General features: G+C 34.1%; 1 protein-coding gene across 32 annotated transcripts in view; it reads right to left on the reverse strand.

Annotated features, from left to right (window-relative positions):
- The window catches only part of MAPK10 (mitogen-activated protein kinase 10), a 580,277-nt gene that overhangs the window by 47,706 nt on the left and 513,168 nt on the right, over positions 1-19,403 (reverse strand). For all 32 annotated transcript variants that reach the window (XM_055384586.2, XM_055384585.2, XM_063705399.1 and 29 more), the window contains 2 exons: positions 7,588-7,770; positions 4,071-4,195 (listed from right to left, as the gene is read on the reverse strand). In XM_055384586.2, coding sequence (XP_055240561.1) covers positions 4,071-4,195; positions 7,588-7,770 — 308 coding nt within the window. The remainder of the gene's footprint in view (positions 1-4,070; positions 4,196-7,587; positions 7,771-19,403) is intronic.

Genomic DNA, 19,403 nt, shown 5'->3' on the forward strand with positions numbered 1-19,403 from the left:
CTCCATATGTTTGTAACAGGCTTCTTCATGATGATTTATTTGAGTTTCGATGTACTTGGTTTTGGCTGAACTCACATCTCCCTCTCCTGCTCCCTCTCCCTATGCCCTTGCAAGGAACAAGAACTACAAAATGGAGCCTTTTGTAAGGCCGTTGCTCTCAGGAGCTTTCTTGAAGTGCTCTGAAATTTCTGGCAGAAATAAAGCTATTTAAAAAAATAGTTACAGCTTATGTTCCTCTTCTTCTGTGCCCTGAGAAATAGTTAATCAACTCTTCCTTAGCTTGGAGTTCACCCAGATGCTCCTTAAGGCTTCTCTGTAGCTCCACTCTCAGTGGTAAAGCCACCACTGGATCCTAGCAGGGTGCCTAAACTCAGTAATCTGGTAAGAGATAAGGCAACAAATCTTCATGAACATTGTATTTTCTTCCAACAGGGCACAAGGAAGATATTAAACTGAGTTCCCCCCAAAATCCCAAAAATCTCCTATTGATAATCAAGATTTGTGGAATCTATAATGTGTCTTTATTTTGGTTTAAACTAATGACACTAGATTCTCTTCTACCTGGCAAAGAAGAGGTAGGTATACATTAAACAAAAGAAAAAGAAAAAAATGGACCTAAAATCATGTGGGAAATAGATCATTGTCATCATTATTCAAAAAAGAAATGTTGTGGAATATTTCTGCAATTTCTTGGCCAGCTAGTCTTTTTCACCAGACGCATATATCTTTTTCAAATATCAAAAGATAGTTAAGCTATGCATGTAAAAGTCATAATAGTAATAGTAATTATAAGTATTATAAGGGTAAGAATAATTTATATGATTCTTAACTGACTACCAAGCATTTGCTAAGCACTTTAACTCTTCAAAATCTCAGAATGCTATGCTATACATATGATAAGAAAGGAGAACTTTCTTAGTTTAGAAAACTGAGTTGCAAAAAGGTTAAGAAACTTGATCAAAGCAAATTAGTAATGGGAAGAGCAGAAATTTAAACCTAACTCATCTTTCCTACCTATGAAGATGCAAATAAGTCAACCAATTACATTTGTGTGTAATATATTTGCCCTCTTGATGAATACTGAACCAGAGTTAGAGCACCTTCTATTTGTTTCATGAAAAAGCATTGACATTATACACGACTTGTGTGTTCTACTTTGAAATCACACTTTGTTACTCTAAACATTATTTGAATAAGAACTTGCTAATAATTTGAGCAGTTATTTCAAAATATTTATGTACTATTACTACACAGATGGATTACTCTTGAGCTTAGCATCCAATTTTTAAAATTTTCTAACTCATGTGTACATGACTAATTTTCCCTCTCAGAATTATGACAACATTCATTCATACGCTCTTCTCTCTTGATTTTTGTACTTTGGTAGTTTGGGAAACATGATAAGATAGCTCGTAGTATAAATAATAGCTTAGCACACATAGCATATCTATACTCTTTTGACTTTTCCTGTAAATATCACCTTATCATAGTTTGTTCTTTATCCCCTATCCACTTGCCATTATTTCCATCCAATGAAACTTATTTTTCTTCTCTCTCATCTTTGAATTTCCTTCCCTCCCTAACAGCATGTGAGTTACTTGAAAGCTCTTTGATCAGAATGAAAACCTCAATTATTTGATACTTCCATTTATTTGGATTATAAAGACATACAGGGGTATATTTTGCAAAACAGTCTTGTCAGCCCTGGCAGAAGATATATCATTATATTATAGCTTTGCCATGTGTCCATAGAGAAAGGTTATCTTATGTTAAACACATGTTCATATGCAATAACAGAGACATGAATTCTAAGGATATTGCAGAAAGCATAGCTGACTACTGATTCTAGCACCTTCAGGATCTGTCTCTTCTTAGTTGCAACCACTGTAATGCACTTCATAGAGTAATAAATTGTTCTTGCCCTAGGATCAGGATTCCCATCTCTTCACTACAACATGTCTAGATGTAAGACATGTTTACCCTTGTATAATCAATGATCTGAGTCTAGATGTCAAGTACTTGCTTGTTCTGTGTATTAACTGTCTTCTTTTTCTGGAACTGCAGGCTCTATCAGATCCTTCCCCTAGAATTCATACATCCTGCCTTTTTACTATCCGCGCCCCAGCATGACCAATATCAAAGTGGTTAAGAAAAAGGCTCCAGCTATTTTAGTATCCTAAATTTTATCTTTTCATTCTACAAAGAAGTTTTTCATAAAAAGTTAAAATAAATTTAAAAACTCATTGATACTATTCAGTAAGATGTTATAGATTCCAAGCAACTATCTCTTTTTATAGGCAACATAATTAAAAGTGAATTACAAATACAGACTTTATGACTCTAATTAAACTCTAGGCCACAATGCATTAAAAACAGATTATACATATTAAGTTGGATGTAAGAAAAAATAAATACGCCACATATCGAGGCATAAGTTAATACGCCTCAAAATAAATGAGGAGAAACAATTTCAGATAATACATGTTTATATAAAATGTTTATCAACATAACCGAAAATATTTTCTTGAATTTCATCAGAGATAAAATTTTTATACTTAATTTTCGTACACATATACATCATACTTTCTCTCACTTACTTCACTACTTCATTCCATCCCAAGAACATCTGTGCAAGTATTTCCCAAGTGTGGGAGACTGGAAGAGGTTCTATATTTTGGTTGTAAGAATATATATTAATTTTTAGAACATTATAATTAAACTCAAATATTTAATTGTAGGGATATTATTTTGTAAGAATCAAATAAAATGACTAAAAATTAACTTGAGGCAACATGAAATCTCAACATCATGGTAAAACTAATTAAGAGAGCAGATCTTAAACAAAATGTAGTGCAGTCTTCACACTTGGGAGATTCATTAATCACTTAAGTGTTTTCTCTGAAGTTTTTAAATGCTTAAAGATTGGGTTACATTATGAAAAGGACCTGTTTAATATTGTGTCTGTAAAGTTCAATTCTACCTAGTTCTCACTGCCATCTTTCATATCTTATCTAGGGAAGAATGAAGAAATGAGAATTATGTGTTTGAATCTAGCACCTCTGACATGGAAAAACACATGGTGAAGCAGAGGAAAGAAAACTGAAAGAAAGTGAAAATATCTTTAAGAATACCTTGGGGAAACAGTATTTCAAATGAAAGATTAAGAACAAATCCAAACAAATGGATTGGAAGGTATTATGTAAAAAAATATGAGATGCTTTAGCACAGGTACTCTAAGAATTTGAGAAGCTTCTCATGTTTAAGGGAGAAGGTAACATTCCTGATAGAAACATTTAAAGGCAGTGCAGAAAGGAAATTCTCATCAGGAGGTCTATAGAACACACATGGGCAACAGCAAGCCCCCCTTGCCGTGCTCAGCCCTAGATCCATACAGAGGAAAGGAGAGAGATAAAGATGAAAGAAAGAGGTTGAACAGAAGATAGTAAATGGTTGAAAAATATTTTTAAAGTAGAAAGAGTTATGCTTCTGAGAAGATTCTCCATGTCTGGGTATCAGACATGGAGATACATCATACTGATCAACCTGAAGTAATGTACTTACTGAAATACCCACTTCTAGTTCATCTAGTTCATGCAAGGTTTCACAAAGCCACCAATCATTTTAATCGTCTTATAAAAGCTTTCTAATTGAAATATCCTTAAGTATCACATTTTACTAGTGGCAGGTATCTTTTCAAAAAAAAAAAAAATACAAGCTAAGCAACTTGTCCTCTGTTGTTTCCTACCACTAAGTTTGCGTTAGAAGAGACTGGCAGTCAAACACACAAGAAAAAACACAAGTATTGGCAATTTAACAGAAACAAATGGTAGTGTATCATGGACATCTAAGGTTTGTAGGACTAAATCATACCCTCTTCTAGTAAGTCCTGAAAAAATGTATTTAAAACATATGTTGAAGAAAATAGCTTTTAGAGGGGCAGATAATAGGCTTTGGACTTAGAAATTTTATAAAAATCCATTGTGCATTCTTTAGGCTTCTAGTCCTATTCAGTTTTTGCTATGAGCTGTGATTCGTTTGTGTAAGCAAAGTAAAGGCAGCCTATTTCTTACCGCCTCCACTTCGGCTGGGTCATACCAGACGTTGATGTAGGGATGCTGTAAGGCGTCGTCCACTGATATTCTTTTTGCTGGGTCAATCACTAGCATCTTTGACAACAAGTCCCTGGCTTGGCTGGCTGAAACAATAAATGAGAAAAACAATTAGTAAGATTTTGATTTCAGTAAGGAAATTTGTCAGACAGACAGGAAATTTAAGAAAACAAAGTATGGAATAGTATCTTCCTTCCAAACATCAGGTAAATCCCTTGATGTGATGGAAAAGAAAATGCATTTTACACCTGTTTCTTTGTGTCTCTAAGCCTAAGGCTTCATTCTGAGGCTCTCCAAGGGTTGTAACACTTTGGGTATATAATTATTCACTCAAACTTCTTAGTAAAATGTATCAACCTGGAGAGTTTATGTAAGCAAAGTCATCTTCTTTGGTAACCTGTATGAATACAGGATAAACAGAATAAAGAGCACAGAGTGCAAATGCATGATGTTCAACAAATGTGTGGACGGCTGTTTGAAGTTAATCAACACATGTGTCTTTATATTCTTATTTATACAACGGAATTATCAGAATTTTAGTATATAAATTGACTTAAGAGTTTGTATCATACAAATTTTTCTTTTCTTTTTGTTTTTGTTTATTTATTTATTTATTTTTGAGACAGGGTATCCCTCTGTTGCCAGGCTGGAGCGTAGTGGAATGATCACAGCTCACTGCAGCCTGGAACCCCTGCGCTCAAAGGATCCTCCCATCCCAGCTTCCCGAGTAACTGGAACTACAGGCATGCACCACCATGCCCGGCTATTTTTTCTTTCTTTCTTTCTTTTTTTTTTTTTTTTTTTGTAAAGATACGATCTCCCTACATTGCCCAAGCTGGTCTCGAACTCTGGGCTCAAAGGATCTTCCCACCTCAGCCTCCCAAGATGCTGGGATTAAAGGAGTGAGCCACTGCTCCCAGCCACAAATTTCTTATATACATAAAAACAATCAAAGAATTGAAGTGATAGAAATAATATCATTCAACTACTGAATTTTATTTTAACATTCTGTAATCATCAGGCATTTTTAATCAATGGAATCATGACTTGATGAAATCCAGTAGTTAAAGACTGAAGCCAGTCTAATGCTACACCAGACACTAATGAGAAACTCTATATTATGTAAAGGTTATCATAATTAATTTTATGGTTGTGGGCAGTAACAGTTATAAAATTATATGGTGATAGCTATTTATTTAGTAAGATTGTTAAAGACACATTAATTTTACCCTCTAAAAATATGTAAATTTTTAAAATTATTATACTTTAAGTTCTGGGATACATGTGCACAACATGCAGGTTTGTTACGTAGGTATACACATGCCATGGTGGTTTGCTGCACCCACCAACCTGTCATCTACATTAGGTACTTCTCCTAAAGCTATCCCTCCCCTAGTCTTTTACATAAAGTTTTAACAGAAATGAATATCTCAAATCAATATTGTTACTCAACTGATCTGAAAGTTGAACTGTGAAAATACTCAGTTTATTCTAACTATATGGTAAAACATCAAATTAAAGATAAAATTTAAATGGATTTTTCAAAAAATCAACATAGATGACTCTGGATACATATCAATTTTTATTTAATCAATTTTTCAGATTAAAACAACTTGGCTAATTCTACAAATTTGAAAATTATATAAAATACAAAAATCAGGAAATAATATCTAACCCCAATAGCTAGAGGCAATGACTGTGATTATTGGCATATTTTTTCTAGTGCTGTTCATGTATTTTTCACATAATATTAACCATACTATAGTTAAAATGTAGCAATTAATTTTTTACCTGTATTTTCTTGGTAATTACATCAATAAATATATCTTTTAATTTTCTGAACAAATATGAAAAATCACTAGTTAAATCAAACTTGATAATTTTTTATTTCTATTAATCATTTTTCTGGGAAACTCAATCCTAGAAACTGATTATCATTACTTTCAAATTAAAACTCTGTACCGCACAGGAATAACAAAAATACAGAAATACTTATACATTAATTCAATATTTAATTTTTCTCATTGCCAATGGCCTTCTAATAGCCTAACAGGGCTGTGTTTACTTATTCATTGTTTTAAAGACCTCTTTAATTTGTAACTGATTTTACATCCAAATTCATGTACCATTCTCATAAGATTCTCTCATCAAATATATCCATTTTTCTGCTCTTAGAAAGGGCTGGGGTTAGCCGGGCGTGGTCGTGGCTGACACCTGCAATCCCAGCGCTTTGGAAGGCCGAGGCAGGCAGATCACGAAGTCAGGAGATCGAGACCATCCTGGCTACCACGGTGAAACCCCATCTCTACTAAAAATAAAAAAATTAGCCGGGCGTGGTGGCGGGCGCCTGTAGTCCCAGCTACTCGGGAGGTTGAGGCAGGAGAATGGAGTGAACCTGGGAGACGGAGCTTGCAGTGAGCCTAGATCGGTATCCTGGGCGACAGAGCGAGACTCTGTCTCAAAAAAAAAAAAAACAAAAAAGAAAGGGCTGGGGTTACAATGGGTTCTTCATGAATAGGGTCATGAACTACACCAATACAAAATCATCTTGCTAAGAAACAATACTATTTTTAGGAAACAATATGGGAAAATGTTTCAATGCTTTATCTTTCATTCTTTCATTTGAAAGCAAATGTGTTATGCTCTTTTCCAAACACAGTAGAATACATTCTTCTCTTTGGTTATTTGTATATTAAGATTATTTATAATTTGCCAATTTTATATTAAAAATTAAATTCAATAATCAAATATGCAAACTAGTTTATCATTTACAAACATAATTGCAGAGATTCAAATTGATTTAAAAAGTAAACTCAAGAAAATTGGAATTACATTATGAAGTATAATATATATCTATTTTTTGAGACGGAGTCTTGCTCACTCTATCTCCAGGCTGGAGTGCAGTTGCCCGATCTCGGCTCACTGCAACCTCTTCCTCCTAGGTTCAAGCGACTCTCCTGCCTCAGCCTCCTGAGTAGCTGGGACTAGAGGTGTGCTCCACCATGCCCAGCTAATTTTTTTATATTTTTAGGAGAGACGGGGTTTCACCATGTTGGCCAGGATGGTCTATCTCGATTTCCTGACCTCTTGATCCGCCCGCCTCGGCCTTCCAAAGTGCTGAGGTTACAGACTTGAGCCACCGCCCCCGGCCCTGAATATCCAGACAATTCTAAAATCCGTGGCTACTCCCCTTTGTAGGAACGATCTTTGAAGAAATATTTCTTTAACTTGAGGCTGTGCCAATTAAAGAATTGATCAATGTTTTAGGTGATGGGTTATGCTAATTGCTCTGATTTGACCATTATACCTCTATACATGTTTCAAAAATACCACCCTATATCCCACAAAAATGTACGATTATCATGTGTCAACTAAAAATAAAAGGAAACTACGAGAAAGAGATAGAGGTCTCTATACTGTGTGCTTGTTTGGCCCGTCACCCTCATAGTTGTCCTCAAGTCATTCCTGAAGGGCATACCTTTGAGTTTATTGTGCTCGGAGTCCGCTGGGAAGAGGGAATCTGGGAAGAGTTTGGGGAAGGTGAGTCCCGCATACTTGGGCCGATTCTCCACATAGTTTCTTACTGTGGGTTGCAATTTCTTCATGAATTCTGGACATGGTGTTCCTAGTTGTTCAATTACCTTATTCCACTGGTCAATATCTGATAATTGAACAGTTAAGGGAAAAAAGAAGAGCAGACCACTAGCCTTTCAACAATTGGGAGACTAACTCTTCTCAAAGTCCTCAACAGTCATTAATGCAACTGGAGTTTTAATAAGCAACAAAGAATGAAAATATAAAATCAGACTTCTCAGGCTATGAGTCTTCTTGAAATTTTAAATTCACTTTTGAAACTTATATACTTTTGGAAAACTAGCAATTATTTAACAAAATAAGATATCATGAAATAGTCTTTGAGGTGTACAGATAAAAAGTCATTCAAATAACACAAGATGAATCTCATATTCTGCAGATAAACTTCTATATAAATCATGTGCTTCAGAAGAAAAATATATAATGACACATCATAGTGACATTTTTATCCTGAAGTTACCTCAATTATTTATATTTTTAAAATGACAAATACACAAATATTTTAGATTATATTCATTTACATTTTCCTAAACTACCTTTAAGATATTTTTTCTTCTCTAAAAATCTGGAATTTTTTTCTATTTTTATGCATATCAACATAACTTTTATAGTAAAACAACTCATTCTTTGTCAGATTCCTAAAAATCATATTTATTAAACAAAGAAGCCACCTATTTCATACCTATTGTTTTACTGATGACATCACTGAATATTGTTTTCAATGAAATATGAGGGTGAACAGAGGAATATTCAATTTAAAACAACAGATTTCTATCCAAGTACATCCAAGTTTAGAAAGTACATTAAGCATGGGGAATACCACAGAAAAAATATTACCTCTCTGTGAAAATTAATACCCTTTTAAATTGGAGCTAGCTCTTTTTGCAGACATACTCAATGATTGAGATTATCTTTTTTATCTGTCATTAATATTCAATATATCAGAGCCTTGATAATGATAAACACCATCTATTCTGAAGAACCAACTGGAAACAACTGATTTAAACAGATTTCCTCGCCATGTGTCAGTGAATAATAGAGATCTTGGAAATTCCCTTAAATCCAATACTGTAAGCAGTATTCTCTCCTACATTGCTTATTCTTCTACAACTCTGTTCTTTGGTGTTAAGTTAGTTAACTCATTTCCACTAAGGTAAGGTGTGACAGTTAAGGGACTCTTACCATAATATTACTTAGTTGAAGTTTGTCAAGTCTTTACTCCTAGCTATTCAAGAAGTTTGGACTGAAAAAGATTGTCAGTTCTGATTAAAGATAAACTTAACTGTATTCAACAAAAAGAAATATATAATACAAACAGTAGATAGGAGATTGAACAAAGATAAAATCAAACTAATTTGCAAATCCTTTTCTTCCTCTCTATAATCTGGCTGAATAAAACTTAAATTATTACATATTCTGTCAGTTATTGGAATAAAAAATATATAACCATGGACTATGAAGATATGAAATGAAGGTGGGAAAAACAATAATATTCCTTAATAAAGCAGTGGTAATAATTAAACAAGAACATGCTTTGATAGAAGCTCATCTAATTATCATGTGCATGAGAAAATACAGCAGTAATTCAGAATCACTAGAAATAATGAAACTAAAACATTATATAAGGTTAGAGTTACAAATTACTCTTAGACAAGAGCCTGTATTAATACTATGGATATAGGTAAGCTATAAGTACTTAGACATACTTAAATAGAATACATTAGTGTAGTTAAATAAAACCTAAGTGCTTGTCATTATAAATTATGAAGAGACATTTTTTAAACAGTTAGGTTAGCATGCCCTACCAAGCTATCATTTCATCATTGATCAAACTTCCTCAAAATTCTAACCACTCGATGTCAAACTTAAAATAGAGGCAAAGAAGATGTCAGATTTTCTGTAAATAAGTCATTTAACAGAGTTGGCAAAATAATCCCAACACAGTATTTTATCCTAATTACATTTGCTAGAATTATAAAGATATACAGTAAAGAACTGATTTTAAAGAAGTACTCCCAAAACAAAAAAACTGATACTTTTATATTAAAGTTTAAGGAGAGTCAGATATTCTGGAATTTGTTAAATAAGAATTGTTAAAATGTTTCTTGTAATAAATCATAATTACAATCTAGAGACACACTCAGCGCTCTTTCCTACCTTAGGTTGCTTTTAAATGAAACACTGTTGTGATTCTTGATGCAATGGTTTACAAAAAGAAGGGTGGCAAGAATCTTTATCATTGTCAATGAAATAGTTAAATGTTCATACTGCAAATCTGAGTTACAGTGATCTTTAAAAGTCTGTGTCTTTATTTTAACCAATCCATTTCAAGATTTTTCTTCCCAAAAACATATGTGTGTGTATATCTACATATGATAAGTACTTGTTTTCTAGATGTTCATAGAATACAAACATGAACAACTATGTCCAATTTAGTTGAGCACATGATTTTTCTTTATAATAACAATTAACCTAACATAAACCAAGACTGGAACTCCTATCTCCCGTTTCCATGTTCAGTGCTTGTTTCAAGTACTCCAGTAAGAAAAAGTAAATTTGGAATTGATATGGTAAAAAATTGCTTTAATTTGGCCATAAAATTAATGGTGTGTTTTGTCACAAGCAACTCCCTTAAAGAATGTTTCTGAAGCCCCTTCCTTAGTCTATCAGGCCAACATATTCCTGTAAAACAATTAATTTTATCAATATTTTACATAGAAAATAAGGTGATTTTTAAATGGGAAAACAGATTTCCACAAGGATTACATTTTTAAAGTACATAAAATATTAACTAGATTTTATGATTATGTATTAATTGTTAACATGGTAAATATGTTTTTAAAGAATGACCAAAACCATTTTTTGTAGAAGAATTTATTTGCTTTAGAATACCCATAAATTATCATTTTTATACCACATAGAGTAAGGATTTACAGATCTTAGCCCTGTGAGGTTATCAGAAAAGCAATAAGTATATTTTTTATATTTTTGATGTGCTGTTTCAGAAATTATCACCCTTAACATAAATTATGAAATGCATTGAATACAAATGGAAAAATGGCATTTAATAAGAATTATTTGACAGTAAATCACCTGATATAATTCTAAATTGACTACATAAAAGTAGAGTTATATTGTAAGAAGTTCAATTTTATAAGCAGGGCATGATGTCCAGATAATGTACAAATGCGATATTACTAAGGTATTCAATAAATAGTATTATAATAGAATAAAACAAAGTAAATATGAATAGTAAAAATGAGTATCTGAAATCCTAAGATTGAAAATTTTTCCAATTAATATTATCAATTAGCTAATAACTTTTATTTCAAGCACTTCTCTTACTTTAGCTTCCCTTGTTAGGGAACTTTCTAAAACAATAATGCCTTGAACATAATGTATGAAAAGGGCAATTTTTGGGCCTCTCATTTGCACAGGCCCCTTATAAGACTAATCGTTTTCTGTGTATTGTGGGTCAAAATTATGAACATAATTTATGCCATCCGTATTTAAGCCTTCAGAACTTACTAAGTGGAATCATAAGAAACTATTTAATGGCCTCATCCAATTGTTTCCTTTGAATGACTATATCTTCTGTTTATGTTTTCTTCTATCATTGATTGCTTTTTGTTACTATGAATGTGATTTCCAGAGCCAACACCTCATAGTTTCTGACTTGCTTTGTACTCTGCTCTAGGCCTTATATCCAATACTTTGTGCAAAAATTTTCTGACCTCTCTTTGCAATTTAAAGAACATCAGTGTTTATCTCTAAATTATTAGCTATGTTCTTAAAGACAATATTGCCTAATAGCAATGTCGTTATAGAATAGTTCCAGGAGAGGCTTTTATCATGCACGCCAAACAGCTGTTTAGGCACAATGTTGAGTAGGCTTGTGTGGCTTTATATTAGCTCTGTAGGAAAGAATTTTGTGATCAATTAGTAATGTCTGCAACAGATGCACAATAAGGAAATTGAAGCACATATGCCATGTGTTAAGCATCATTATATTAAACTGTGGTTCCCAAACTTGAATATTCGTAATGCAGGGAACTTAGAAAAATACATATCCCTCCTCCCTACTCATTGATCTACAAGATTCTGAGTCCACAGGTCTGGGCTGATATCATAAAAAACACCAGTGGTAATTGTAATCAAGGATGGGATTATATTTTGAGAAATACTAATGTAGAATATACTAAAAAGTCTCTTGTGAGTTACTAAGTCCAAATGTAAGAGTAAAATACTAACATGTTTCAGTTTTATGACACAAATTAGAATAGGATCAAATTCACCAAAAGATTATTCCACACCTGTTTGTTAACTTGGGGGTCATTCACCTGAGAATACTCAGAGAAAGAAAAGTGCTAATCTTTATGTCTTTGCCCCATGTAATTTTCCTGCAAAGGCCATAGGAAATTACAGTAAGTGGCACATGCAGTCTCCCAGTAGAGGGAGAAGAATTCTGCCCCTCATCATCTGTGGGAGAACTGAAATTGTATGCTGCTATTACCTGGGGAGTAGTACCCATGGAAAGTACTAATTATAGTTCTTTGTGATTAAATTTGTTGTTAAAAGAATTTTTTTCTAAAAACAAGTATAAGGAAATACATATGTATATATATATACACACACACACACACACACACACAAACATATGATAGAGTTCTGAATCTAGATTTTCATGGTTATGTTTCTAATTGTTTTGTTTCTTTAAAAATGTTTTTAGGGGCCAGGGACAGAGGCTCATGCCTGTAATCCTAGCACTTTGGGAGGCCAAGGCGGGAGGATCACCTGAGACCGGGAGTTCAAGACCAGCCTGACCAACATAGAGAAACCCCGTCTCTACTAAAAATACAAAAGCAGCTGGGTGTGGTGGCACATGCCTGTAATCCCAGCTACTCAGGTGGCTGAGGCAAGAGAATCACCTGAACCCATGAGGCACAGGTTGCAGTAAGCAGAGGTAGCACCATTGCACTCCAGCCTGGGCAACGAGAGTGAAACTCTGTCCCCCACCCCCAAAAAAAAGAAAAAGAAAAATGTTTTTAGGGTATTTTTTATTTGAAAATGTTCTTTTCCTCTCAAAAGTCCTTGTCAGATTCTGGTAACAGGAAATATGAATAAGTGACTTAATAAACAATTGTAACTAACGTCTGTTTTAATTATAAATGAGCATAGGAAGAGGAATTATAAGCCAAAACACATCCAAAATATGAAGCTGGCAAATTAAGTAAAAGGCTATTTGTACACTGACACTAGCACATTGCTAGTGTTATAATAAGGGATATGGAATATCCAAAGGCTGTTTGAAGCATGATATAAATCTATTCACTATTATAATCTATCTTTACTTACAAATCAAAAAATGGAGAGACATGTAACATATATATTAATATGTGTAGCAATGGCAGAATTTTCATTAAGCTGTTGAAGGTTAATCTTTGGGGTGCTCCATTTGCACACGCCTCTTACAAGACTAATTTTTTACTGGTAATTTTATTTTTTGTAAATAGCACCCACCTTCAGTTGTATGATATTCTGACCTCAAAAATGCCGGATTTGATTCTCTCAGCATGTGATAGTATTTTGAAAATGAGAAGAGGCCTTGGAGATCATGTAATTTGGCATCTCTATTTTAAAGCTGAAAAATATTAAAGTCCTTTTCAATTTGGTAAATAATTATAAACAAAGAAGCTGATACAAACAGCCTACACGAACAGAAATATAGAATCTACTTAAGAGAAATTTAAGGACACTGTACTCTGTTCTGTAAGACCAAATCGGGAAAGTTACTTTCACTTCTGTATATAACACTACATACAATGGAAGTTAAGAAGAGGCAATCAAGCTTATATGAGGTCAAGAAAATCTGCCACTTAAAGCATAGCTGAAAAAACTTTTGATATTTAAATTTAAAAAGGAAGATAGAAGTAATCCCTGCCTCCATGCTAGCATTTTGGTCTTTTGGTCTCTCTTACTCTGTAGCTATTATCACCTTCTTCTAGTATTCTGCACCTTTTAATGTAAGTATCATGGTAATAAGAATTTTTGTCTGTTTTGTTTACTAATATATCTCTGGAGACAAAAAGTACCCAGTATATAGTAGGTACTCAAAAATATTTATGTTATAAATGAATGTCTATTTTATGTCCAATCAGAGTTTTGTACAGACATAATATAAAGAATGAAAAAAATAAAATATTCGAAGAAACGACAGCTGAGAAATTCCAGTAATTGAATAAAGGTTGGAATCTAGGAAACAATGACTCTCAAGGAAGATAAATAAAAAGAAATCCATGCCTAGTCTCGTAGTAGAGAAACAGCAGATAATCAAAAACCAAGAAAAAAAATCCCAAATGAAGGAAAACGGCAGATTATCTCCTAAAATGACTATTACACTGACAACTCTTTATTTACCAGCAATACTGTAAACAAAAAGCAAGTAGAATAATATCTTTAAGATGCCAAAAATAAAATAAATTTCAATGTAAAATTCTATATCTAACTAAACTATATTTCAGGTAAGGGAACCTCAATTAAAAATAAGAGTTTTATTATCAAGGACTCCACTAAAGATACTTCCAAAATACGTACTTCGGGAGAAAAAAATAATAATCTCAAAATAAAAGGTCAAAATGTAAGAAGTAGTGGTAAGCCAAACAAATGGCAATCATAAGGGTGAATCTAAACAAACTACCTTTATGCAAAAAAATCATAATATTGTCAATTTATGAGCCTAAAAAGAAAACTAAAATACTGAACATCGATAGCATATTTAAGTCAGGACAACTATCTAAATGAACATGTGCCAAGATCCTTTTATGTTGAGAAGAAAGATTAAAAGAATCATCTTAATTAAAATAGCATTTTATACAAAATTGAGCTTTAAATACAACTCCAAAATAAATACCAATAGGGATCTTTTTTTAAAGTTAGTAAGCCAATTCTAAAATCTTAATAGAAGAGCAATGGTGCATTAAGAGTCAAGATAATTCTGAAGATGACAAAAATGAAAGGTATTTACCTTACCTAATATAAGTGCAGAGCATACATTTATATTCATTAAGAAAGGGTGTTCATGGTGCAGAGATAGACAAACAAACCAGTGGAACAGAATATACAGCCCAGGACTTAACATCCCCCTGCAAATACGTGGAAACTTATTAGAGAAACAGAATTATAGATCTGTGAAGAAAGAGTAAGTTAGTCAATAAATGAAACTGGAATAAAGTAGGTCCTTCTTTCACACATACACAAAAAAATCAATTCCATGTGGACTAATGGTTTAAATGTAAGAGACTAAACTTTAAAATATTTCCAGTAAAGTTATAGCACAATATAATGTTATAAAAGGATTCTTAAGACATAAAACATATAAATTATAGGAAAAGACAGATTGCCAACTTCTAAAACTATTATAAAATAAAATGGGAAAATAATCCAAATACAAGAAGATATTTGCAACACATAAAACTCACAAAAATTAGGTGCCAAATTATATAAGGAATGTCTACTAATCAACAGAAAAAAAAAAGCACAATAGAAAAAAATGTGTTCATTCTTTGTTTATAAAAAAGATATTTTACCAAGGGAAAATATTAGTGGCCAATGAACATAGGAAAAGATCCTTAGCCTCCCTTGTAGACAAGAAAATGTAAATTAAACCTCCAGTGAAATAGTATTTTATATCCAAGGGATTGGTAACAAATTTAAAAATAAATATGACAATGGCAAAAGTTGATGAGGATGTGGCGCAGACAGCTACATACTACTCTAGAAATCAATTTGATGTTACACAGCAAAGTTTAAAATGTGTATGCCTATGACCCCTGGCATTTGTTATTAAGAAAACCTTGCACATGTGCTCTTATAAGCATATATTTATAGTACCATGGTTTATAAAAGAAAAAAAAAACAGTAAAATCCGTATATATTCCAAAGTCTACTTATAGGATAATGGGTTAGTTATAGATACTCATAGACTGAAATACTATTCAGCAATGAAAATGAGTTAACTATGTCCAGTCCATGAACAGGAATAAATCTAAAAAATATAATGTTAATTTTTTAAAAAGTGAGTCACAAGATAACGATGACAGTATGGTATGTAAAATAAATAAAACTAAACCATAGATTGCTTAAGGATAAATATGCAGGTAGTAAAAACATAAGGAAAGTCACAGAGATAGTAAAAACAAATATTTAGAACTGTGGCTAACTCTGTGTGGAAAAGGAAGGTTGTGGTAGGTGGAGCACATAAAAATATTTGAAAGTATTGGTAATGGTCTATTTTTTAACCTGAGTGGTAGCATATGTGTGTCTATTTATTAATCTTCTTCAAAAGCTATGCATTTCACATTAACTCACTTGTTTAATATAAAATATTTTATAATTTCTTAAGTAAAAATGTCAGCTATGATAAAATTCATTACATCTCCCCTTCCTTCAAAATTATCCCAACAGTTAAATGTTGATTCATTTGTAGAGCATTAAAAACACATTTGATTGAATAAAATTCAATTAACATATATGTAGAAGTTCAGTCAGGGTGGTGGGAAAAGTTGTAAGAAAAAGTTATAGGGAAAGACTCAAACCTTCTTGGAAGGCCAGGAGGTTTTGCAAAAGCTTCAGAGGAGAAATGGCTGAAGGCAGCCAAATTCTGTTATCCAGAGCCTGAAGGCAAAGGGTAGATAACAAGGGAATGTAAAGGAACTTATCTACATAAGTTGGTTTACTTATGTCTCCAGAAACCAACCTTTGATCATTCCTGCACAGGACTGCTCTCTACTCAGGGGGTTGGCAAAGTTAATTACTCACAAATTGTGTTTGCTCCAAGCCTTTGTCATTAAATCTGTACTAAATAAATGCAAGTGTCACCGGCTTATGGGGGCTGCACTCTGGGTTGCACTGCACTTTCATTGGCAGTGCTAAGGGGTGCAGTCCACCTAGCCATGCTGTCAGGCAAAATACCTGTGTCAGAGTACTTTTGTCATCCATCACTCAGCCAGAGTCTGTGGGACAGACTTGGCACATATACTTAAAATACTTACTAAAAACAATGTGTTAAACCTTTTTAGGCCCAAAAGATAAAAGATATAATACCTTTTTAACATTTTAAATTTTGTTCTTGAGTTAGTTCATATATTAAGAAGACATGTGTCTGGGGAGGCAGAGCAGGATGGCAAAATAGAAGGCTCCACCAATCATCCCCCCTGAAAGGACCCCAATTTAACAACTACCTACACCAAAAAGCACCTTCATAAGGACCAAAAATCAGATGACCACTCACAGTATCTGGTTTTAATTCCACATTGCTGAAAGAAGCACTGAAGAGGCAGGAGAAACTGTCTTTAATTGCCAGCGCCACCCCTTCCCTATCCCCCAGCAACAATTCTGTGTGCTGGGGAGAGGGAGAGCATAGCATTTGTGAGGAAATGAACTCAGTGCTGCCCTTGTTATAGCAGAAAGTAAAAACAAACCAAATTCAGCTGACACCTGCCCACGGAAGGAGCATTTAAACCAGCCCTTGCCAGAGGGGAATCACCAATCCCAGCAGTCAGAACTTGAGATCCCGCAAGCCTTACCACTGCAGGCTAAACTGCTCTGAGGCTGAGAATAAACTTGAAAGGCAGTCTAGGTCACTAGGACTGCAACTCCTAGGAAAGTCCTAGTCCTGAACTGGGCCCAGAGTCAATGGACTTTTGGGGCATGTGACCTACTGAGATACCAGCCAGGGCAGCTAAGGGGGTGCTGGAATCACCCCTCCTCTACCCCCATGGTGCATAGCTCATGGCTCCAAAAGAGACCTCTTCCATCCACATGAGGAGAGGAAAGTGAAGAGTGAAAAGAACTTTGTCTTGCATTTTGGATATCAGCTCAACCACAGTAGGCTAGGGCACCAGTCAGAGTTCTGAGGCCTCCCTTCCAGGCCCCAGTTCCCAGATGATATTTCTAGACACACCCTGGGACAGAAGGGAACCCATTGCCTTAAACAGAAAGACCCAGTCATATCAGGATTCATCACCTGCTAACTGAAGAGTCCTTGGTCCCTGAATAACCAGCAGCATACCCAGGTACTATGCTGAGGGCCTTGGGTGAAACTCTGAGACTTGCTGGCCTCAGGTGAGACTCAGCACATTCCCAGTTGTGGCGACTATGGGGCGAGACAAAAAAGCAGAGGGAATGTAAAGGGGACTTTGTCTCGTACCTTAGGTACCAGCTTGGCCACAGTGTGGGTAGAGCGCCAAGCAGGCTCTTGAGTTACCAATTTCAAGATTTGGCTCTTGGACCGCATTTCCGGGCCATTCAACTTGGAAAAGAAGAAGTCAAGTAACTCTTGTTTGCAGATGATATATGATGCTATGCTTGCAAAAACAAAGACTCCATCAAAAAACTATTCAAATTGATAAACTCAGTAAAGTTGCAGGATTCAAAATCAACATACAAAAATCAGTAGCATTTCTATATGACAGCGGTGAACAATCTGAAGAAGAAATCAAAAGTGTAATCACATTTATAATATCTACAAATAAAATAAAATACCTAAGAAGTAACTTAAGCAAACAAGTGAAAGATCTCTACAATAAAAACTATAAAACACTGATAAAAAAATTGAATAGGAAACAAAAAATGGAAAGATATTACATATTCATTGATTGGAAAAACCAATATTGTTAAAATGTCCATACTACCCAAAGCAATCTACAGATTCAATGCAGTCCCTATCAAAATACGAATGGCGTTCTTCACAGATAGAAAACACAATCCTCAAGTTTATATGGAACCACAAAAGACCCAGAACAGCCAAAGCTATCCTAAGCAAAAAGAACAAAATTGGAGGAAATCACATTACCTGACTTCAAATTATACTACAGAACTATAGTAACCAAACAGCATGATACTGGCATAAAAACAGACACATAGATCAATAGAACAGAAGGTAGAACCCAGAAACAAATCCACACACCTACAGTGAACTCATTTTCAACAAAGGTGCCAAGAACATACACTGGGGAAAAGACAGTCCCTTCAATAAATGGTGTGGAAAAACTGGATATCCACATGCAGAAGAATAAAACTAGATCCCTATCTCTCACCATATACAAAGATCCAATCAAGATGAATTAAAGACATAAATATAAGTCTTCAAATTATCAATCTTCTTTAAGAAATCACTGGGGAAATTTTCTAGGACAGTGGTCAGGGCAAAAATTTCTTGAGTAATACCTCCCAAACACAAGCACCCAAAGTAAAAATGGACAAATGGGATCATATCAAGCTAAAAACTTCTGCACAGCAAAGAAAACAATCAACAAAGTGAAGAGACAACCTACAGAATGAGAGAAAATATTTGCAAACTACTCATCTGACAAGGAATTAATAACCAGAATATATAAGGAGCTCAAACAACTCTATAGGAAAAAAATCTAATAATCCAATTAAAAATGGGCAAAAGATTTAAATAGACATTTCTCAGAAGAAGATATGCAAATGACAAACAGGCATATGAAAAAGTGCTCAACATCACTGATCATCAGAGAAATGCAAATCAAAACTACAATGAGATATCATCTCACCCCGGTTAAAATAGCTTATATCCAAAAACAGGCAACAACAAATGCTGGTGAAGATGTGGAGAAAAGGGAACCGTTGCACATTCCTGGAAGTGTAAATTATCATAATAACTAGAAGAACAGTTCT

The sequence above is a fragment of the Gorilla gorilla genome, chromosome 3 (assembly GCF_029281585.2).
Source record: "Gorilla gorilla gorilla isolate KB3781 chromosome 3, NHGRI_mGorGor1-v2.1_pri, whole genome shotgun sequence".
Classification (NCBI taxonomy): domain Eukaryota; kingdom Metazoa; phylum Chordata; class Mammalia; order Primates; family Hominidae; genus Gorilla; species Gorilla gorilla.